This window comes from Cervus elaphus, chromosome 30, assembly GCF_910594005.1.
Source record: "Cervus elaphus chromosome 30, mCerEla1.1, whole genome shotgun sequence".
Taxonomy (NCBI): Eukaryota; Metazoa; Chordata; class Mammalia; order Artiodactyla; family Cervidae; genus Cervus; species Cervus elaphus.
The window spans coordinates 40,108,541-40,133,571 of record NC_057844.1 but is presented as its reverse complement, the minus strand read 5'-3'; the positions used below and the strand labels follow the sequence as shown (position 1 = coordinate 40,133,571).

The 25,031-nt window shown below is 34.9% G+C and overlaps 1 protein-coding gene across 6 annotated transcripts in view; it reads left to right on the top strand.

Annotated features, from left to right (window-relative positions):
- PCDH9 (protocadherin 9) overlaps positions 1–25,031 on the top strand; it is a 1,103,318-nt gene that overhangs the window by 391,753 nt on the left and 686,534 nt on the right. For 3 of the 6 annotated variants that reach the window (XM_043891813.1, XM_043891816.1, XM_043891814.1), the window contains exon 3: positions 13,773–13,874. The exons of the other annotated variants lie outside the window; for them this stretch is intronic. In XM_043891813.1, the coding sequence (XP_043747748.1) occupies positions 13,773–13,874 (102 nt within the window). The remainder of the gene's footprint in view (positions 1–13,772; positions 13,875–25,031) is intronic. 6 annotated transcript variants of the gene reach the window in all.

Sequence of the window (25,031 nt, the reverse complement as noted above, 5' to 3'; positions counted from 1 at the left end):
ATTTTGAGTTTATTTTTGTGTATGGTGTTAGAAAGTGTTCTAGTTTCATTCTTTTACAAGTGGTTGACCAGTTTTCCCAGCACCACTTGTTAAAGAGGTTGTCTTTTTTCCATTGTATATCCTTGCCTCCTTTGTCGAAGATAAGGCGTCCATAGGTTCGTGGGTTTATCTCTGGGCTTTCTATTCTGTTCCATTGATCTGTATTTCTGTCTTTGTGCCAGTACCATACTGTCTTGATGACTGTGGCTTTGTAGTAGACTCTGAAGTCAGGCAGGTTGATTCCTCCAGTTCCATTCTTCTTTCTCAAGATTACTTTGGCTATTCGAGGTTTTTTGTATTTCCATACAAATTGTGAAATTCTTTGGTCTAGTTCTGTGAAAAATACCATGGGTAGCTTGATAGGGATTGCATTGAATCTATAGATTGCTTTGGGTAGAATAGCCATTTTGACAATATTGATTCTTCCAATCCATGAACATGGTATATTTCTCCATCTGTTTGTGTCCTCCGATTTCTTTCATCAGTGTTTTATAGGTTCCTATGTATAGGTCTTTTGTTTCTTTAGGTAGATATACTCCTAAGTATTTTATTCTTTTTGTTGCAATGGTGAATGGTATTGTTTTCTTAATTTCTCTTTCTGTTTTCTCATTGTTAGTGTATAAGAATGCAAGGGATTTCTGTGTGTTAATTTTTTGAAGATATTAGCAAGTTAAGAACAAATGTAACAAAGTCAGTGGGAAAGTCTCAGCTTTCTTGCAGTTTATCAAGTTATTCACATTATTTTATGAACATTTAAACTTAGAGAACTGAGCACCAAAAAATTGATGCTTTTGAACTATGGTGTTGGAGAAGACTTTTGAGAGTCCCTTGGACTTCAAGGAGATCCAACCAATCCATCCTAAAGGAGATCAGTCCTGGGTGTTCATTGGAAAGACTGATGCTGAAGCTGAAACTCCAGTACTTTGTCCACCTCATGTGAAGAGTTGACTCATTGGAAAAGACCCTGATGCTGGGAGGGATTGGGGGCAGGAGGAGAAGGGGACGACAGAGGATGAGATGGCTGGATGGCATCACCGACACGATGGGCATGAGTTTGAGTAAACTCTGGGAGCTGTTGATAGACAGGGAGGCCTGGCGTGCTAGAATTCATGGGGTTGCAAAGAGTCGGATATGACTGAGCGGCTGAACTGAACTGAAATTTAGAGAATAATATTCAGAAAAACAAACTCTACCTTAAGTTTTGTGGTAACAGATCTGATAATATCTCACGTTCATACTGCATTTTCGAACTGGATAGTTGGAGGAGGAGATTCTCTAATATAAACGTCCCATTTTACAGACAATTATAAGGACGCCATGAAATGACAGTCAGATGGTAATAGAGCTGAGGGTCAAGTCCAAAGTCTCCAGTGCCAACTGGCACTTTCCAGTATATTATGAAATATCTTTTTTTTTAAACTCTAAATCATTGCTCTAAAAGTTATAAATTTCCATTCAAATTTAGATAGTGTACAATTTGCATAAATTAATTTAAAATACAAATTTAAAACACTGAAATTAAAAAAAAACACACCTTAAAATTATGTTTGCAAGGAATAGTGTTTGTTTTCTATCAGTGTACAAACTATAAAAAACAAAGTGCTTTTTTTCTTTCTCTCTCTCTCTCCATATACTATTAAAAGCATAGGTTGCAGCTTCAGGGTCTGTTTTAGAAAACTTTCCAGTAAGAGAAGTCTAATAAACCACTGAACTTATTTAAGAATTTGCCTTGAAAGAATATTCAAATAACTGGCATAGCCTTGAGTTTTGAATTTATGTTAAAGCACTCTAGATTTGAATCTCTGAATTTATTACCTGATTTCTTTGACTGAAGGTTGGCTTTCAGACTGTTGTGAAAGACTGGCATGCAGATAGCTAAAGTTAATATTATGTTAAAGATTTATTTTGGGAAAGCATTTTTGTGATATGAGAACACAGTTGTACTACTGGAAAGTATATTCAGTTCAGATTTTTTAAAAAAATTATCATGAAAATTTCAACATATAGTTATCATTCTAAGTACACTTATGTTTCAGAAATATTTCACCCTAAATTTTAAGATGCGTTTGTGTTAAACATTATGTATACTAATTTTAGGCTTCCCTGGTGGCTCAGACAATAAAGACTCTGCCTGCAATGCAGGAGACCGAGGTTTAATCCCTGAGTTGGGAAGATCCCCTGAAGAAGGAAATAGCAATACACTCCACTATCCTTGCCTGGAAAATCCCATGGACAGCGAAGACTGGCAGGCTACAGTCCATAGGGTCGCAAAGAGTCAGACTCGACCGAGCAACTAATGCTTTCATGCTATAATACTAATTTAGTATAGTATATTTGCTTTGTTTCCAGAACATTTAACATTTATAAATATTTATATATTATTTATATCACACCCGGTGAAATCTTTTATTAAAAAGTTAGTACTTGATGTGATATTAGTAAAAGCAGTTTTGTGTATAAAATATATGCCCTTATATATATAAATATATGAAATAATATACATAAAAATATGAGTTACTTATATGAAACGTGGAAATCATAGGCATGGTACATGTAAGTCCAATTCACAAGTTGCTGATTCTCTATAGAAGGAGAATGTTTACTAGGTGGAAAGCCCATCAAAATGTAACTGAGCAGGACCTTTTGAGGCCTTCCTGGGACAAGTCTTTCTCCATATCCTCTGCTTTAGCTCCTCTCTGCTACCCAGATAACAGTATCCAATGCACATTTCTTAAGTTTTTTTTTTTTTTTTCCTAACAGATGTAAAGACCCCTCACTAAATGAGGGAAGTTGTTAAGTACTTCATGGCCATGAGCACATAACCCCAGGCTTTCTGGAGCTTAAGGACTGATAGAGCTTCCCTGGTGGCTCAGACGGTAAAACGTCTGCCTCCAATGCAGGAGACCCGGGTTCAATCCCTGGGTTGGGAAGATCTCCTGGAGAAGGAAATGGCAACCCACTCCAGTATTCTTGCCTGGAAAATCCCTTGGATGGAGGAACCTGGGAGGCTACAGTCCATGGGGTCTCAAAGAGTCGGACACGGCTGAGAAACTTCACTTTCATGGGAAGGATTGATAATGCGAACCCCTGTGACACAGCCCTGTTACCTCACCATCAGCCAATCAGAGGATTGTGCATAAACTGACCACATACCCTGTGACCTCCCCTCCCTCATCTGGCTTTTAAAAATGATTTGCCTAAACTCTTCATGGAGCTTGGGATTTTTAGAGTATGAGCTACCCTTACATGCCCCTGCAATATACTCTTCTCTGCTCCAATTCTGACATTTCAGTTTGTTTGACCTCAGTGTTTCAGGCTACAAAATTGCCCTAACAGCGAAATCCCTGAACTCACTTATTACTTAGATTTGTATAAGGTTTTTGTGTGTTCCAATGCCAGTAAGTTGCACATTTTATAAACTAATACTAGTATTCACTATGTGAGTTCAGTCACTAAGTCCTGTCAGACTCTGTAACCTCATGGACTGCGGCATGTCAGGCTTCCCTGTCATCCTCTAATTCCTGGGGATTTGGCTTAAATTCACATCCATCAAATCAATGATGCCATCTAACCATTTCATCCTCTTTCACCCCCTTGTTCTTTTGCCTTCAATCTTTCCCAGCATCAGGGTCTTTTCCAGTGAGTCGGCTCTTTGCATCAGGGGACCAAAGTATTGGAGTTTCAGCTTCAGCATCAGTCCCTCCAATGAATATTCATGACTGATTTCCTTTAGGATTGACTGGTTGGATCTCCTTGCCACTGTTTCCACTGTTTCCCCATCTGTTTGCCGTGAACTGATGGGACTGGATGCCATGATCTTAGTTTTCTGAATGTTGAGCTTTAAGCCAACTTTTTCACTCTCCTCTTTCTCTTTCATCAAGAGGTTCTTTAGTTCTTCTTCACTTTCTGCCATAAGGGTGGTGTCATCTGCATTTCTGAGGTTGTTGATATTTCTCCTAGCAATCTTGATTCCAGCTTGTGTTTATCCAGCTAAGCATTTCACAGGAGGTACTTTGCATATGTTAAATAAGAAGGGTGACATCACACAGCCTTATCATACTCCTTTCCCAGTTTTGAACCAGTCTGTTGCTTCATATCCAGTTCTAACTGCTGCTTCTCAACCTACATACAGGTTTCTCAGGACACAGATAAGGTGGCTTGATAATCTCATCTCTGAGAATTTTCCACAGTTTGTTGTGAGCCACACAGTCATAAGCTTTAATGTAGTCAATGGAGCAGATGTTTTTCTGGAACTCCTTGGAGAAACTCCAAGATCCAGCAAACGTTCACAATTTGATCTCTGGTTCCTCTGCATTTTCTAAACCCAGCTTGTACATCTGGAAGTTCTAGGTTCACATACTACTGGAGCCTCACTTGATGGATTTTCTGCATAACCTTTTTAGTATATGAAGTGAGTGCAATCATATAGTATTTGGAACATTCTTTGGAACAGTCTTTGGAATTGGAATGAAAAGCAATGTTTTTCAGTCCTATGACCTTTGCTGAGTTTTCCAAATTTGTTGACTTATTGAGTGCAACACTTTAACAGAATCATCTTTTAGGATTTGAAATAGCTCAGCTGTAATTTGGTCACCTCCACTAGCTTTGTTCCTAACATTGCTTCTTAAGGTCCACTTGACTTCACACTCCAGGTTGTTCCACTCTAGGTGAGTGACCACACCATCATACTTATCTGTGTCATTAAGACTTTTTTGCACAGCTCTTCTGTGTATTCTTGACAACTATTCTTAATTTCTTCTGCTTCTGTTAGTTCCTTACTATTTCTGTCCTTTGTATTTGATACTCTTTTAGAATTCCCTGGAAATACTAACCAATTTTAAAAAATGCATTGACTTTCGTGGACATTAATTACCTAAGAGTGAAAATGAAACTCATCATTTTCCTTCCCTGAAGCTTTCAATTCAGGCCAGAAATATAAGAGAAAGATCACTTTCAAATTCCCAATGAATATTCCTAAAATGGACCTCTCCCATTGTATTTGAAATATTAAAACTATTTTTACTCACTCTATTTTTCTTGTGTTGAGACAATTTTAGTTTTGTTTCCCTTCAAACTATAAATAAAATTAAATTATAAATATATGAAACATTATAAGGGATTTTATAGTAAAAATAAAAAAATAAACTTATATAAACTAAAAAACAATTTTCTGGAATAAAAACTATAGCATGAATAATCTTGACTGATCCTGGTACTGAAAACGTCTGTTATTGTATTCCTTAGAATATGTTTAGACAGAAGTTAACCTCTCTTCCTAAGTGTCTGGAGCTGTAAAGGGTTCCATTTATTTAAAATGCAGAATTAATTTTCAGTATGCAATGCTGACTGGCATTAATGAGGCTTTGCTCAAGCAACATAACATGCAGTCCTTTTGTAATTTAAAATCTTTCAATGTCTTACTGCTCTTGTGAAATGGCTTTATAGTAAGGTAATAATACAAGGAAGAAACTGATGGAGAAATTATTAAGCATAGAATATTAGTATTTGAAGTGTACTTTCTGAGGGTTTTTATTTCTATGCATGCCCATAGCAACTGGGTCAAAAGGGGTACATAAAACTCTACATAACATCCATGAACCACTTAAAGAAAATGTTGTAATGTGCAGAAGGCAGCTACGATTTGTGGTCCTCATAAAGGTAGTTTTGCACTGCTGTTCCTTGGTGAATAATGACCTACAACTGTATCCAGTTTATCTATATTATGTTAGAGAGCTTAGTAGTAATTGCTCATAAAACAATTTATAACTGGATGTGAGGAAATATATGACCTTATTCATGTATGTATTTATTTATTTAGCAAAATTGAGTTCACACTCATGCAGCCAGCACCCTGGCTCACTCAATGTTCAGTTCACAGAAGTTTGCTCTGCTGTTACACATTTAGAGGAAAGCTGCTGCATAATTTTGACATAGGATGCTATTGCTTAATTTTTAACTAAATTACCAAAATTTCTATAGGACTAGAAAATTATTTTCCTTTTATTCCAAACTTCATTAAGTATTATGTATTAAATATTATGTGGAGAAAAGAAGATAAAATTCAGCTTATTGCAGTCCCTTCATAAACTTCATGATTCTTTTGGGAATATGTCTTTATCTCAAGTTCTGCATTTGTCCATTTGTCCATTAAAAAAACCTTGAAAGTCATTGCCTAGAAGGAAAGTATGCAATTTTCAGGTATCCTCAGGAAATGAACAATATACAGAGTTGCTAAATCTTTATAGTAACCAAAGATAAATTATACTGATATATTGCTTTCAAATCCCACTTAAGCAATAACACATTGGGAGAAAGTTATTTCTTGGTTATGATACTTCTCACTTATACTTTTTTATTAAATTGTTACAATTGTTTGAAGAATGTCTGTCAGTCTATGATACAGTTCGTTAAATTTTGAAACAGCTTATGAAGAATTCCTAAACAAAGGGAGAAAAAGTTTCATCTGATATTTTAACTTGAATTACTTACTGAATTTCATCAAACATTAATTCCACATTCTTATTTTTCCAATCCTCTTTTTAACTTATATTTGTTAAGATCTTTTACAAAATATTCCTATATTTTAACTGCTTCAGAATAAATTGGCTCCATTTAGTATATTATAATAATAGTAGCTAGAGGTAAATATTATACTAGTATGTTAAAAGTAACCTGCTTGCATAGCAAAGTGCACAATAAGAAATACTTATTTTTGTCTGTTAATATCACTTGTTACAGGAAACTATAATTGAGGGAAGCCATCTGGTCTATTTAATGGCCTATGCCAAAAGGCTATATAAAATCAGCCTTTGTTTTCTCATAAATTCCACATGGAGCAGTCAACTTCTCCCTGTTCATTGAGCAACAGTGACTGCCTCCATCTGGCTAGCCTCTGTAAGCCTGGACTAAAAATGGAAATGCTTGTTGGGACAGAGGAGAAAGCAAGAGCTATTAAGGGTGAAAGGGGAGGATGTACCTTGGGACCTCAAGAAAGGAGAAGAAAGGCTATCTCCAGACTGAAAGGAGATATAGGGTGGGGGCCATGAGAAGAGTGGAGGGGAATTTACACAAAGCAGAGGGCTTTTGGCCAGTTCAGGTAGTTTTGAAGTAGATCCCAGTCAACTTGCATACCCCGGGGGTGTCTGATGCCCTGGAAGAACCAAGACTGGATGGGCAAAGTCTCCTGGGTAGGCAAATTGTGCAGGGCCAAGAAGTTGAACAGGAGCTAATTTGTTCATATACGTGGTAGATCAATTCAAATGTATCCACTTATGTGACATATTATTGTGAAGAAATTGCTTCCTGCCATGAATTACTGAGGACTTCCCTTGTGGTTCAGCTGTAAAGAATGTGTCTGCAATGCAGGAGACCTGGGTTGATCCCTAAATTGGGAAGATCTCCTGGAGAAGGAAATGGCTGCCCACTCCAGTATTCTGGTCTGGATAATTCCATGGACTATATAGTTCACGGGGTCGCAAAGAGTCAGACACGACTGAGGGACTTTCACTTCACTTCATGAATTACTAAAGGTCCAGTTGGAGAAACAAAGCATGATGACTAAATCCATTGCTTTTTTTTTATTGTTTTTACTACAGGTACTCTCAATCTATGAGACAAACGTACTATATTTTTGTCTTAGCATTTACAACACAAAATGTAGGTTTGGGGAATACTAATTTTGCAATGAATTTGTCTGCTGGGGACAAAAGAATAAAAGAAAAAAGAAAACAGCTACAAAGAAATTATTACCCAGGGAGTTAGAAGCCAAAATAATTTAGGTGAATATGTCTCTGTAAAAAGTCTTGCAGTTTTTTCATTTATTCTTTCATTTCACTTAAAATTTTCACTTAAAATACTTATAAAATACCTCATAATGCTGCAGGCATTGTAGTAAATTGTCAACAGGAGGATCATGTTCCCTTGTGAAGTGAAAGAAAACAAAACATATTCAGAGACAGTACCTTAGGAAGAAAACCAGCATGTTCCTTACCTGGCTTTAGAAAAACATTTTCTACTGAAAAGGAGAGGATTGATCCTGAGTCAGATCTGAAGAGATTTATCTCCCACATAGTAACTTTACTTCTGAAAATAAATTATTTCAAGATTTTACAGATTATGAAGCCCTTTTATAACCATTATCTACAATTTTGTTGAGGTGGATGGAACAGATTTTTAACAAAGCCATGCTAATTCTTTTTCTATGTGCTGACTCATTTTCAGGTATTTGAAAAACTCAGAAAAAGTAAAGAGAAGTAAGGAAAATATCTATGTCCCTAGTACCCAGAATTACTATATGTTAATATTTTATGATATTTCTGTCTCCAGTTTTTTTAAGAAAAATACTTTTTTTAAGGAAAAGAAGAGGAGCAAAGCATTTTTTTTTTTTAAAACAAAATAAACAAGGAGATGTCTTTACGCTACTGATGCAGGTGACATTCCTTTCTGCATCCTTTTGTCTGCATGCATGCTCAGTTGGTTCAGTTATGTCTGACTCTTTGCCATCCTATGGACTTCAGTCTACCATACTCCTCTGTCCATGAGATTCTCCAGGCAAGAATACTGCAGTGGGTTGTCATGCCTTCTTCCAGGGGATCTTCCTGACCCAAGGATCAAACCCGTGTCTCTTACCTCTCCTAAATTGGTAGGCAAGTTCTTTACCACAAGCACCACTTGGGAAGCTGTTGGATCCTTTTATGGTTCATCATTTTTCCTCACTCTACATAAGTAATCTCTATACTGATATATATTCTAGCCATCTGTATTTCTATGATTTTAAAACCAAATACCATTTATGTGGTGTTTGGCTTTAAAATGTATTATACTGCATTTTCATTTTAAATCAAAATATGCATTACACAAGGCAAATACCTATGTGTTAACACACCTTGATGAGTATTTTAGCTTTGTTTCCCAAGCACATTTAATAATGACAGGGCAATAAGCTAATAAAGAAGGATTCATAGAAGATATTAGGGAGAAACAGGAAATACAAGCTCAAGGCTTCCTGATTTGAGACAGTAAGTTTCAGGATGTTCAGTGATTAGAACAAATTTTCAGAAATCGGAGCATATGCTGTGGATCTCTTAAAATATAAACTTTATCAATTTCCTGAAATACTCATAAAAATGTATGGTTTGCTGTAAACATGCTTAGGAACATTTTTAAAGCCCTTCCTTTGTCTGTTTACAAATAGTAAATGGTTCATGTGTCTGTTTGAGAAAGTATTTTAGAATTGGGAACCAGAGGAGAACGCCATCAGAAAATGTACTTCCTAAGGAAGTAAGCTTCATTTTCTCCGAACTTTTCAGTTTTAGCAATGACAATACCAACACGAACAGTTACATGATTTCAGAAGGAAAGCATGACCGATAAAAGGACACCCAGGAGTTCGTGGGCCCTTTCAGGGCGAGTGACACAGATGCGTCTGGAAGGAAGCAGTTATCGGTTGTGTCAAGTGAGAAGAGGGCTGTGAATTCCCCTTCAGTTACTATAAGAGGTGTTAAAAGCTTGACACACGTGGGCTCTACAAAGAATGGGTAGAGAGGTTGAAGATACCAAGTGCAGACAAGTCTTTAGATTCGTTTCTGCAAATGTGAAGCTTTTACTGATGTTTAGAACTTTTGTATTAAACATTGAAGGATGTTTACTAATTCTTCATGAAAGCAATCTCTAGTTTCTTAAAATGAGTAGGAATAATAGTTTCTGTGGGAAGCTTTAACAAAAGGAATTGTTATTTAATGAAACCTATAGCATAAAAACACAGGGTGGCTGCCTGTATAATGACTGCACAGATTTTATAATAGCACAATTGATTTTTGGCAAACAACCTCGAATTCGCAAGAAGGTAGGAGGAGTAAAAGAATAAGGCATATTGCTACTACTATAGAGTTGGGTGGGAAAATGTAAAGAATCCCCTCTGTAGCAAAGAAAACAGCAGTGTTGAACTTAATGGTTATGAAATTTTTCATAAAACTTTTGTTGCTTTTGTTACTGTTGTAGTTTTTCTCTTGATATTTTGACTATGAAGTACTTCCTTAGGAATTTGTATCAAAAATGAAAGAACTAATATTCCTCGTTATGAGCCAGATTTGTGTAGGTATCTCTATTGATAGTGAATGACAATTTCCCAGGAACTATGACAAGTGTTTGAGGGAAGAGTTATACACAAAATAAAATAGAAACTATTAAATGGAAAATATCAAATAGAATTGAAAGTATAAAATAAATGTATTTACATTGATCTCCATTTAATATGATTGTTGTTAGAGAACTCTAGCTCTCTTAAGTATGATGTATATATGAATCCCTCAATATTAAATCTGATTTAGCAAATCTATCTTGACCATAACTCATTTTATAGTTATTCATATCAAATTTTGAAAATGGAAAAATTTTAGTTGATGAAATCTCAAGACTTTTATAATAAACCTTCTATTTTCAGCTGCAACTGTCTTTGAAATAGAAACTTGTCGGGAAGAATATATAGCAATTAAATTGTTTTTCCCTTAAGAATGTGTTTCCTTAATGTTTGGGCTATTAATAATATTGCCTCTCAAAATATTCTTTACAGTGTTATTTTTGCTTTCATTTTCACTCTGATTCATAGATTTGTAATCCTTAGAGGCCTCATAACACTCAAAAGTTTAAAAAGTGATGAAATAACAGTGAATTAAACTTTTCCTTGGATGTCATTAACTGTTCTGTTAATGCCTCTGTTTATAAGAGGCTGCTAAAGAATTAGACACAAGAAAGGGATAGTGGTAAAATCTTGTTTAGGTGGAAGAACTTACCTGAGTGTAAGTTATATTGCAAATGCAATTGTTTTGCTTATATCATATTACTACCTTAGGGCGGTAGGGAAGGATTGAAGATAAAAGCTCACCTTTGGCACCCACTGTGTAAAAGCACCATTCCATTATTTGGGTGTCATCTCTCACATTAAGTCCAATTCTGTAACTTCTCATCATTTGCCTAACCATTAAATTTCATGCACTAATAACCCCTGTCCCTAGCCTCATGGCATAGCTCACACGATCCATGGTTAAAGCATTATTGAACTACTTGCAGCTCATAGGCAAGTGTGGGGAATTCATATCTCTAGCCTTTGCCTATACTGATTGTTCTGTCCTAAATGTACTGGCCATGATTCCCTCAACAGCACATTTTTCAAGACTAGACTCATTGGAGTCTCACAGTTCTCTTTTCTTTGTCCCTTAGCAACTTAGGCATATCATGATGGTTCTTTGTTTCCAATTATGACTTCACTGCTAGTGTGAGACCATTGCAGATATAAAATGCCTTACCTTGGTGAAACACTAAAATCCTGAATCAAAGCATTCACTCAGCAAATATCTGATGATCAAACAAATGAACAAATAGAATAGGAGATGTGAATGAATAAGCAAATCAATGAATCCCTTAAGGGAGAAATGTCAGGGTAGCCATAGCCCAAGTCTTGTTACATAGGAGTGATTTCACTGGTCAAATCCTTGCACAGAGGATTTTGAATCTATCTGAACCTCTGCACTCCCCATCTGTTAAGGTAGGATTACATTTTCTACCTCTCTCTGCAGAGGTTTCTTGTGGATAATACATAAAATCTTATATGTAAAGGAATAAAGTATTACGCAAACATAGGATTTTTTTTCCAATTTCAGAGGTGCTGTGATGCATCCTTGAAAAAAAAAAAAATCACCTAATCCACAATGGGTTAAATAAGGAAAAGGATTAACAAGAGATCAGATTGAAAGAAGAGTGAGGGTAAAATTCCCTATAGTGTCCTGAGGCCAGAAAAGAAATGAAAACCTTAACCCAGGGATTCTAAACTCTTGGCTGCACACAAGAATTACCTGGGTATTTCAAAAATAGTTTTGCCTTAGCTTTAATTTATCTGGCGTGAGGTGGGGCTCAGTCAGTGGCACTTTTTAAAGCTCCCTGGGTGATTCTAACATACAGGCAGGATGAGAACCACTCCTGGGCCACAGGAATTGTGGAAATGTTTCTAAGGAAAACAACTGCATAATACATGAGAGGTTTTAAAAAGATTAATCAGCATGAATAGATATGAGGAAAAGTGAGGGACATGAATTGAGAGACTAAAATGTCTAAGACCATCACAGATGAAGATAACTGTTTTAAAACCTAAACTTTTTTTGAAAACTGAAGAAGTCATTGTGGAGAGATACCAAGAGTGGCCTTCATAATTAACAGTGAAGTTGTTCAGACAAACTAGGCACATTCTAAGAATGAATACTGGCAGACCAGCATTTTACAAATTACACCTAAATCACTCAGATTATGGACAGAGGTTAAATGCAATCACGATTTGTTTTATTACCCAAAACAAGTTCCTAGAGGAGGCAGGTTTTAAACAGGGTTGAAATGATTTTATTCTAGAGAGGACAGGCATAGATTCTTTTTCAAGACAAAGTTTTCTAATACAGGCTTGGGTTTCAGAGTCATGCTTTCATACTCTGCTATATTGCAAATATTTTCAGAATATTTGCCCCTTCTCTGAGTTTAAAATAAAAACATTTAAGCTTTAAAACATGTAATGTGAATATTTTAAAATATGTATAAATATATAAAATATAAAATGGTGGTTTTGAGATTAAAATATACTGATCTTAATTATACTAAACTCTAAAACACACTTGCTTTTGAAAATGTGTTTGAGACTAATTTTATAAGATTCTTCTTTGGGATGGGGAAAGTAAAATTTCACTAGTGAACCAAAACAGTGGCATTCTACCTTGAAAAATATTATCTTCCCTACTTATAAAAATCTGTGCATACCTTTGTAGTCTTATGGGAGAGGAAAGGTTATATGTCAATGATGAGCCTTTTGGGGAGGCACTACAATGTTTTTTATTAAAGTGGAAAACTTAGAAACCCAATATTATGTTTAATAAATGATCAAGTAGCCATGAAACTAGTAAGAGATTTAGGAAAGAAGGAGGCAAGGATAATAGAAAGTAAATTATATCTTGTTTTCACACAAAACAACTTTTGGAGGAATAAGGTAAATAATCATTTTAATATTTTCATAGAGAAAAGCCAAGCCATCCTATGATATCTTGTTTTAAAATTTGTATTCATTTATAGGTGAATTATTTTAGTCAACATGTTTTAAAAAATATTTTGCATTTGCTACAGAAAAAAGTGAAATAAAACTTTAAGACCTTTAACTTTTAATTTTTCAGTTTTGGCTATTTCAAATGTGTAATTTATAAAGGACATAGATATGGTAGATAAGTTATGAGGAATGATCCTAGAAAGCTGAGTACTAGCTCAACTTTGGGAAAAACAATATTTTTACACCTCATTTCTCTCATCTGTAACTGGGGATAATAATATCTATGTCACAGTTTAATAATATGTTATATATATATCAGGCATTTGAATAATACCTCATTCAAAGAATGACATCATACAAGCTTTAGCTACTAAAATCGTAAGTATAATAAGTAAATATTTCAATAGAAAGAGTAAAATAACTACATCTTAGATTTCCTTAGTTTCAGTGAAAACACAATTTGTTTATCCTGGGGTCATTTTTTACCTTTTTGGTAAAGGCTCAATATGAATGCATGTACTTGAGGAAGACCCCTGATTGACTTGAAGTTCCCCTGACAGGGACCTCCTTCATTAGAAGCTTAGCAAACAAACATGTCTCTCAATAGACACTCTTAATATGGAATAGTTTGTCACAATTATTTGGTAATCTCTTTCAGTGTAACTCACACAACAAAAGTGACAATATTCCTGTCACTCCTCAGAAATGTCCAAGCTCTGCGGGTTTCCATATTCAGGAGAATGAAGAAGGCCATTACGAGGTATGCCATAATTCTATGGAGATCATGTTGGTACTGAGCAATTTACATTTTCCTAGTGATTTTAAATACTCTAAGTTAACTTATAAATATGTTCTTTGCTGACCTTCTTTTATGGTCATATTTTTATATTAGCATCTTTTAAAAACAATTTAAAATAAACTGTTAGAACAAAAGGAAAGAATAACCTTTTTCTCTTCTGGTAACGGTCAAACTATAAAATGTAGTGCTCTTGTCATTGACTGTAAAGTGTTGCTTTTTAGCAATTTTTGGAGAAAGTAATGAACAACTTTCTTTTTAAATGTTTTTAATTCATTTTTATTAGTTGAGCTAAAAATGCCCACATCCATTTGTTGAAAGATTGATTTGCTTCACCTGCTATACTCAAGGAAGGCAATGGTGCTTAATAAGAAGAGGTTAAATTGGAGTTTTCATTAATCTTTTAGTTTTTTAATGACTTTTCCTCAGCTTGATCCTTTATTTTCCTGTATATTTGAATTAAAAATACAAATAATCATTTTTTTCTTTTTTCTCTTAATGTGTTCATTGTATAATATTCTTTTATTTATTTATTTATCTTTAATTTTGGGAGAGCTATTAAGTATCAATTATTCTAGTATGGCTGAATGTGCAAGTACATTATTTTTCATTAAAAATTGTGATATAAAACACACAGCAAGAAACTTACTATTTTAATCATTTTAAGTATATAGTTTAATAGTGCTAAGTATGTTCACACTGTACAATAAAAGTTCCATGTTTTTAATGATTTGTGTTTTAATAGTTGACTTTAACATTAATGCACACATATTTGTTTCACCTATTTTCCCCTATCATAGATGTAAAAGATGATGGATTGATAGATCATATGTATTGGTGTAAATATATGTGTGTTCTGGTGTGTTTGTGTTTATTGTATTTTCTCGCTGAAGATAGATTTTGTTGTTTTTCCTCTATTCTTTGCGACCCCATGGACTGTAGCCTACCAGGCTCCTCCGTCCATGGGATTCTCCAGGCAAGAATACTGGAGTGGGTTACCATTTCCTTCTCCAGGGGATCTTCCCAACCCAGGGATCAAACCTGGGTCTCCTGCGTTGGATGCAGACGCTTTAACCTCTGAGCCAGCAGGGAAGCCCTGTAATAGTTGACTTTAACATTAATGCACACATATTTGTTTCACCTATTTTCCCCTATCATAGATGTAAAAGATGATGGATTGATAGATCATATGTATTGGTATAAATATATGTGTGTTCTGGTGTGTTTGTGTTTATTGTATTTTCTCGCTGAAGATAGATTTTGTTGTTTTTTTTTCTCTATTTCCTTAAATGTATTGAAAATGCTTTGATTATTGTTAGTAGTACAGCGTTTTTGCCAACTGAAGGGATATATCATTGTCAAAGTCCCAGGTATAATGTAGTTCAGAGAAACTACTTTGGTTAATATAAATTTGATTGAACAAGCAATTTCTTTTTGGACATACCATTAACTGAAGTGGACAAAGTGACATTTGGAGAAGCTTATCCTCTAATTCTTCCTCCATGTATTTTTCTTTTTATTTGTGTAGATTATTTAGCAACATTCTTCTAAACTACAGAATATAGTCTTCTCCCATTTTACTTTTATTTTCTTTATCTTTCTTTCTCCAAAATCTTAATCATTTGACAGTTGAGAGAACTGTAATTTTAAACCCTTTGTTCCTCATCACTATGTGTTATGGGTCTAGAACACAGGGGTTTGTGCCATTACTCACCCTTATTTCATCCAATAATATCTCAATTACTCTATTGAAGAAAAAATGTTTCATTAATAAACACTCATGTAAATCTTTAATTCAGATATTCAAACCCATCAAAATCCAACTTTAAATTCCTAAGAATTATATTCATTTTTATATCATTTTCATTTCTGCATTTTTTGAGTAAAGAATCCATATCCCCCAGAGACCTCTAGGATTTCCCAAGAGAGTGAAATAGAGAAATCATTAATTGAACACTTTTCTTACTTTTGTGTTGAAAATAAATGAGCTATAATTAAAATAATTTTCTATGAACTGGACTTTTTTTTCTTCCCTAGATATTTTATACATTCTAAATCACAGGAACACAGTTTATATAGAATTTATTTGACTAAATTTCTAAGGAACATTGCCAAGAAAAAATGAAACTCAGAATTATGATGTAGATTTATATTATGACTCCAAAAATCAAAGCTGAGAGTTTATAACTAAAGGCAATTATGATGTACAAAGTTGATGCATGCACTATGCTGTTATTTTTCTTCATATTGAATACTGAGCTAAGCTTATGTAAGCATAAGTATATTCTTAATTTTCAATTTCCTAAAAATTTATATTTTCCCTTCTTAATCAACTTAAGTAAAAAAATGGCATATTTGCTCTTCTTATCATAAAAATGTGTCACATCTACTCATTTGTATCATGTCTACTCATTCAAGTAAAAATTTGTATCATATCTACTCATTCAGGTATAAATTTGTATCATATCTACTCATTCAAGTAAAAAGTAATATTTTATGTCAATCCATGTTTATTTATCTGGATGAAATTATTAAATTTATACTATGACATTAGATACAAAATAAAACCAAGGCTGATATGACTAGCAAGATTTTAATCACACTTAAATTATCCTTCTTAATTTAGATATAACAATTATTATGTACAGAGAAATTTTAATATCAGCTATTGGACAATTTTTATCCCAGGCATTATTCTAAGCATTCCATATGTATTACAAAATTTCATCTATTTCTGAGTATAAAACATGCTATGATTTTATGTACCACTAGGGAAAAATGGCTATTAATTAAATGCTAATGAATTTTAATTTATGATTTTTTAATGTGTGTCCTCCTTAATATATATATATTCAAATACAGGAAATTTTCATATTAGAATTATTAAAATATAGTTCATTTAATCCTGACAACAATCCCAGGTAGGTTCTATTATTATCATTACCTTTTTACAGATGTGGCCACTGAGACACACAGAGGTTATGTAATTTTTCTCAAAATCACACAAATAGTAACTAGTGAAAATGCAGTAAACCAGACCAGAAAGATTTTAGGAACTTCAAGGTAATTACCCTGTGATAGTGTCTAAGAAAATAAAAAGAAAATCACAAGATATTTGACTGTTAAGAACCATCACATTTATGTATTCATATTACTGAAGCATAATTTGAAGACTAGAAAGATGGAATAGCTTGCCCTGGGTCACAGAACTAGCTAGAGATAAGCACTAGAATTAGATCCAGATTTTCTGATCCTCAAGTGATCTAATAGCTATCTTCAAGCTGCATAAAATTTTCCCAAGCCAAGTGTCAAAGAAAATAGTTTCAACATTAGATTTCAAGTATGGTGTGGAATTTAAACTAACTGTCATGTTTAAGTTTTATCTTCTTGTCAAGCCTCTGTCATCTTAAACACAGAGCACCATAATGGTTAAAATAGAGGCAAAAAAAAAAAAAAAAAAAAAGTGTACCTTGTTTTCATGCCATAAATGCATATTACCCTTGCAAAGCATCTTTGATCTATAAATTTTATTGCTATTTCCCTTTATTATACTCAATTCCCTTTTCCCAGTAAACTGCATTAAACATAAACAGATAGAGCTCTCAGTGTCTATACCCTGCAATCTGTAGGAAAATGTCTCCTAGTTATTGGAATTCACACAAGACTGCATCTCAGTATGAGTAGCTGCTCCCTGTCACTGTTTTTGATGCTTGAGCTAAAGTATTTTTACAAAATGGTCTAGTGTTCAGTGTATGAATTTTTGAGATAAGACTCTTTTCTCTTGTAGCAAAGAAATCCAAAAATCAATGTCAGATGAAAATCTTAGCTCTAAGAGTTAGGAAGATTGGTGGAAGAGTTTTAAAATGTGTGAACTTTAGCTGCCAGACTTTAGAAATGTGGCAGCTATCACAAGTGTGAAATTCATGGGTGCAGATGGTTGATTAAGATATCCCAGGATGGACCACTGCTATAAATCTATAGACCAAGATTGGGAAAAACATCTTGATAAGGGAAATATTTTTGACCCTTTAGGTAAATTTATAAGACAAGTTTTGCTGGATTCAGAAGTTCATAGAAGTTATATATGATTGGTTTCACAAACAATCCAGTGTGTGATTTGATGGAAAAATTTAAAAACAAAACATCAAACGGAGAGTGAGTGGAGCATGTGGTAACAGAATTACAATATATTAAACTATTACCACATCTTACATTTCACATTCATAGCCTTAGGACAGTATTCCTCCAGTTCAATTCAGTTAAGTCGCTCAGTCATATCCAACTCTTTGCCACCCCATGGACTGCAGCACACCAGGCCTCCCTGTCCATCACCAACTCCCAGAGTTTACCCAAAATCATGTCCATTGAGTCAGTGATGCCATCCAACCATCTCATCCTCTGTCATCCTTTCTCCTACGGCCCTCAATCTTTCCCAACATCAGGGTCTTTTCAAATGAGTCAGTTCTTCAGATCAGGTGGCCAAAGTATTGGAATTTCAGCTTCAATATCAGTCCTTTCAATGAACAACCAGGACTGATCTCGTTTAAGATGGACTGGTTGGATCTCCTTGCAGTCCAAAGGACTCTAAGAGTCTTCTCCAACACCACAGTTCAAAAGCATCAATTCTTCGGCACTCAGCTTTCTTTATAGTCCAACTCTCACATCCATACATGACCACTGGAAAAACCATAGCCTTGACTAGACAGACCTTTATTGACAAAGTAATGTCTCTGCTTTTTAATATGCTGTCTAGGTCTTGCTCTTTCCTTTTCTCTTTTTGTACTTAACACAATTACCCTTACTCAACTAACTTAGCAGATTCAGACTATTAACTTAATAGTCTGAATCTAGTTAAGTAAGATTTAATAAGTGAATATTAATCTTTACTGTTGTTGTTCAGTCATGTCCGACTGTTTGCGGCCCCATGGACTGAAGCATGCCAAGCTCCAGTGTCTTCCACTATATCCTGGAGTTTCCTCAAAACCATGTCCATTGAGTCTGTGATGCTATTTAACTACCTCATCTTCTGCTGCCCCCTTCTCCTTTTGCCTTCAATCTTCCCCAGCATCAGGGTCTTTTCTATTGAGTTGGCTCTTCTCATCAGGTGGCTAAAGTGTTGGAGCTTCAACATTAGTCCTTCCAGTTAATATTCAGGGCTGATTTCCTTTAGGACTGACTGGTTTAATCTCCTTGCAGTCCAAGGGACTCTCAAGAGTCTTCTCCAACACCGCAGTTCAAAAACATCAGCTCTTCGGAGCTCAGCCTTCTTTATGGTCCAACTCTCACATCTGTATATGACTACTGGAAAAACCATAGCTTTGACTGTATGGCCCTTTGTCATCAAAGTGCTGCCTTTGCTTTTTAAGTTGCTATCTAGGTTTCTCAGAGCTTTCCTTCCAAGGAGCAAGCATCTTTTAAACTATGAACTTGCATTTTCCTGTTGCTGGTGTATTATATAGTCGTGTTACCAAGCACATTTACTTTCCAATAATTGTGTCTAGTACTTAGAATAAGTATTGTAGTTGATATTAGCTCTTAAATGAAAATAATAGGTACCATTTAGTAATTTTTTAATGCTATAATATCTGTAAGTAGCAAGGAATATTGCAACTAATAGAGTTTCACTAGTTGTACTAAATTCACAAGCCGGTTTACTTTTATTTTATTTCTTTGTAAGAACAGCCTATCCTAAAATCCAAAAACTAGAAAATATTTAAAGATGCATACATGATATATACATATATATACACGTGTGCATACATGCTAAGTTGCTTCAGTTGTGTCTGACTCTTTGTGACCCTGTGGACTGTTGTCTGTCAAGCTCCCCTGTCCATGCAGATTCTCTAGGTAAGAATACTGGAGTGGGTTGCCATGCCCTCATCCAGAGGATCTTCCTGACCCAGGGATGGAACTCACATTACTTTTGTTTCAAGCATTGGCAGGTGGGTTCTTTACTACTAGTGCAACCTGGGAAGCATGTATATACACTTACATGCATACACACACACACACACATGTACACACACATCCACACACACACACATATGCATACATGCATCCACACACTACATACAGATGTATTTTAGGAATGATTGTTAATAGTAAAAAAAATTATATATTTAGTAACATATAGAATTGCTTTCCAAAATGCTGTTAATAAAAATGATGAAAAACTATATTACACTTAGTAATATAGTAAATACTGTAATGTAATAATGGAATATAGTAAAATAATGTAGTAAATAATGTAATATAGTGAAAAGTATGTTACACTCAGTCACTTACTATGAGGCTTTGCATGTCTAACAACTGGTACAGAAAGCATGCTGAATGGCAAGTCTAGGCCACTCACTAAAGAAGGACATAGTCCCTTTTTCTTCCTTTTCTCACGAAGAATCTAAATCTGCACTGGAGCGAAGTAATAAAAAATTACACATCATGGATCACTGTTAGAATTCAGTTCTCACATGTCCAACTGAGAAAGGTCAAAGTTTTCTACATGCCATTTCATATGAGATTGACCTTGCAAAAAATTCCTAGATATGGTATCATTACTGACCACCATTCTAAACATTATTCAGGAATCTTTGTAATGACTGGAGAATCCCATGGACAGAGGAACCCAAAAGGCTACAGCCCATAGGGTCACAGAGTCAGACAAGACTGAAGTGACTTAGCACACATGCACATAATGACTGATGGGAAACTCTGCCGTGTATGTATCCATCATATGCAATTTATATTATATAGATTAAATTTTCCTTAAATAATTCATTAAAAATGTTTAAGCCCTCATTAGCTTCTAACTAAGCATATATAGATTTGAAACAAATTACCAAGAATTCAGGGATTTCTCTGTTAGCTCAATTGGTAAAGAATCGGCCTGCAATGCAGGAGACCCTGGTTCATTTCCTGGGTTGGGAAGATCCACTGGAGAAGAGATAAGCTACCCACTCCAGTACTCTTGGGTTTCCCTTGTGGCTCAGCTGGTAAAGAATCTGCCTGCAATGTGGGAGACGTGGATTTGATCTTTGGGTTGGGAAGATCCCCTGGAGAAGGCAAGGCTAACCCACTCCATTATTCTGGCCTGGAGGTCACAAAGAATCGGACATAACTGACTTTCACTTCACTTCACCAAGAATTCAAAGAATGTATGGTACAGTACTGTATAGACACTGTATGCATTTATGTTTAATGCCTGTGTATAATAATATTTTCTGCAAAATGTGAACTGCTTTTATTTCTCACTATTAAATTTATGCTTGAAAAAATTTAAGAGGTATTAGAGATACAGGTAAATACAATAGCAGCAGCAGCAGAGATATAGGTAAATATAATAACACACATAATTGACCAAACCTTACTACTTATCTATGCATTCTAATGTGGATTGATTTAATTTTTAAAATGAGGCCATGAATGCATTCCCTGAGAAATAGACATTCCTTCTTTTCATGTCCACAAGCATAATATTGAGATTATTCTTTGAAGAAGAAACAAATTATTCATCTTCCCCTTGTAGGTCTTTTCCATAATCATGATGAAACCAATCCATGAGTCATAAATTAACCCTTCCTTCTTTCCTTTCTCTTTGTCTCCCTCCTTCTCTTCTTCCCTCTCTTTTTACTTCCAAAGTATTTATCTAGCAAAAATAACAAAGACAGAGTTATGTTGAGCACATGAACATGATTCTTTGTGTCTTATACATTACAGGCTAGGGAAAATATTTGTATTCAGTAAGTTACCATGAATTATAAGCAATACTAAATATATTCAAGATTAAAGAAATCATGTAGCAGGAGCAATTTAAACTAGTAGATGAAAAATATAGTATTAACATAATACTTGAGGGAGTCTGCCAGGTGAATGATCAGGAATAGTGTAATGTGTGGTGGTGGAAAAATGAAAACATTTCTTAAGCAGTCTGCATGTGAAGGGCCAATGTTAGAAGACAAAAAATGTTTGAGAAAAGTTCCACTGATTAGTTCTCTTATTTTCCTGACTCCACTATTAAGACCTCATCCTGGTTTGAAATTCAGGAGGATAGTAGCTATCAAACTTCACATTCTTAATCAGTGTAGTATCAATGTACATTTTTAGTTAATAAGGACAACAATGGCTATATACTATCTCTCAGTGTATTTTCAAAATAGTTGGCTTTACAACTGCTAGAGACTTTATTTTGAAATCATATATGTATATTTGCATATATTCTTAGAGATCTGGATTTTTTAAACATAGTTTATGTGTAATATCTGTATGTACACAATAGCTGAATGTATATGTGTAATTACAATATATAATAAATCTGATGTAGGGTTGCATTTATATATGGGCATGTAAATCAGATTTTATATGCAATATTTAATAGCCCCTTATTAGCAGTATATTCCAAAGGCTAACTAAATATACTTGAACACTGTAGGTGGCCTTATAAATTTTCTCCACTGGAAATTTATGGAGACATTTTCAGCTGGGTTCCTTGTATTCCAGTAACAGGTATAAATCAGTTATCAAATTTTCCACCAGCTCAATATGTTTTTCAATAACTTAACCCTGTATAAAGGATGACTATCACTTTCTTTTATTTTTTATTAAATACATTCTGCCAATTCCTTCTTCACCAGAGAAGTGGGCTAGGCTTTATTCACAGGAAGAGCTGCATTTGACAGATTTGCTGATGGAGTCAGCAGTGGGCGCAGGCTTGACGGACAGCAGTAAACCTTGCTGTGGCCCCGCTCCCCTTAATTAGTTGTTTGAAGACCCTCTGTGTGCCGCAGGCCTAGGCGGATCGGCCAGGCATCTTTGCCATTCAGAATGACAGTTGTGGAGCTGCTGTTCATGGAGAGAATGGAGTTACAAAGAGAGAGGGGAAGAGCCTTTCAGACAAATGACAGCCATAGTGGCTTTTCACTGAAGGGGACTGAAGACATAACAAAACAACCAAAATGTACAATATAAAAGGTATAACTCAACATCAGTTGGATCAGACTGGGAGCCACACATAAAATGACAGTAAATGACATCAGACTGTGGGAATGAGAGAAAGATACAGCTGCCTTATAGTCCATTTTAAATCAACTGAAGTTCTATGTTCTTGTGATTAATGCAGCTCACCATTTGCTTCTAGGAGTAATAGGGATACATGGAGTTGTCAGAAGGCTCTGCATATCTCTGGATGCCTATGCCTGCCAGAAACCCCATATTTAACTCCTATAGAGTACATGACTATAAATAATTAATTGGGATGTTAAGTATCTCAGGATATTAAAGACATATTGAGAGGAGTAATAGTAAAGCAAACATATGAGAGTGGAGACTATAAATGAAAACGATAGAAAACTAAGTGATAGCTTCTTTTTAGAAAAGAATACTTATATTGAATTAATGGTGAATAAAATTTATTTCGTTCACTATTGATTATAAATTGTGAAATCACTTTTCAACTACTCTTGCAAGGATTTGGAAATCTAATAGTCAAAATATCTATTTTTAGAAGTACACATCAACTAATTACATAAATATTTTTCATAAAAGCATTTCATATTATATAAACCTCATTCTAATTTCCATACATCCACCAGAATAATGATTTTTGTAAAAGATGGCTAATATTTTTTTTAAAACAAGCTTAATTGTATGTATACATTATAGGGTTTACAAATATGCTCTAAATCATGATGTAAGTTTAATAAATTATGATAATCAAAGATATTTCAAACTCAAAATGAATTTTTTGATGTTTTCACTGGATTTATATATTTATATTTTATAAATATTAATATTATATTCTAGGAAGTGAAACTATTAGTTGCAGAGTCATTTCCAGCTCTTTGGGCCCCAGGGACTGTAGCCTGCCAGGCTCCTCTATCCATGGGATTCTCCAGGCCAGAATACTGGAGTGATTGCCATGTCCTCCTCCAGGGCATCTTCCTGACCTAGAGATCAAACCCACATCTCTTGGGTCTCCTGCATGGGCAGACAGGTTCCTTACCACTAGCGCCACCTGAGAAGCCTAAAAGGCTATGCTGTTCAGTTGCCAAGTTTTGTACCACATTTTGTGAGCCCACGGACTGCAGCACACTAGGCTTCCCTGTCCCTCACCATCTCCTGGAGTTTGCCCAAGTTCATGTCCATTGAGTCAGTGATACCATCCAAACATCTCATCCTCTGTCACCCTCTTCTTCTGGCTTCAATCTTCCCCAGACTTAGGATCTCTGCCAATGAATCAAGACTCTAGATCTATAGGTTGTTCTCTTAGCCACTGCTCTAATGTTTCTGACAAAGATTGGATATCTGGCCAATCCACATTTGAGGTCAGCACCCAGACTCATTGAACAATCCAACACTTTTTCACCTCATTGTCTATCTCTCCCAAATCCCAATCTTAGGTCAGAATATACTGATGTGTGTCTCTTGGATCATTGTCCTATTAAATGTCCCTTGTAAAAAGAATGGGTAAGATGAATGAGTTTAAAAAGTTCCCCTCTCAATAACTCCTTTTGTGATTTATAGTAGGATTAATGCATAAATGCACTTAACCAAATTAAACTAAATGAATCTATTTATATTTATTTAACCTGTTCACTGGTAAAATAATTTGACTATAAAATCATACTCAACGAAAGCTATCAATATTATTTTTCATGTAACTCATTTTGATAAACACTGGCTTAAATCATAAATGATACTATATGCTCAAATTGATTTTCTGATGTTAAAATCGAGACTCTTGAAATTTAAGTACTTCCATTTTTTTAAACAATATGCATATAAAACAAAAAATGTGATATCAAAAGTGTGCCTGCTTGTGTGTATTGTTTATACACTTGTTATCAAAAATGTAAGAATTCTTTTTAGGAAATCTTATTCTCTCTTGGTTTTTAGACAAAAGTCTTTAATGAAATATGTCTAGCATATTTTTCAAATGAACATCTCTCAAGAGTCTTCTCCAACACCACAGTTCAAAAGCATCAATTCTTTGGCACTCAGCTTTCTTTATAGTCCTGTTCTCACATCCTTACATGGCTACCGGAAAAACCAGAGCTTTGACTAGATGGACATTTGTCAGCAAAAGGATGTCTCTGCTTTTTAGTATGCTGTCTAGGTTTGTCATATCTT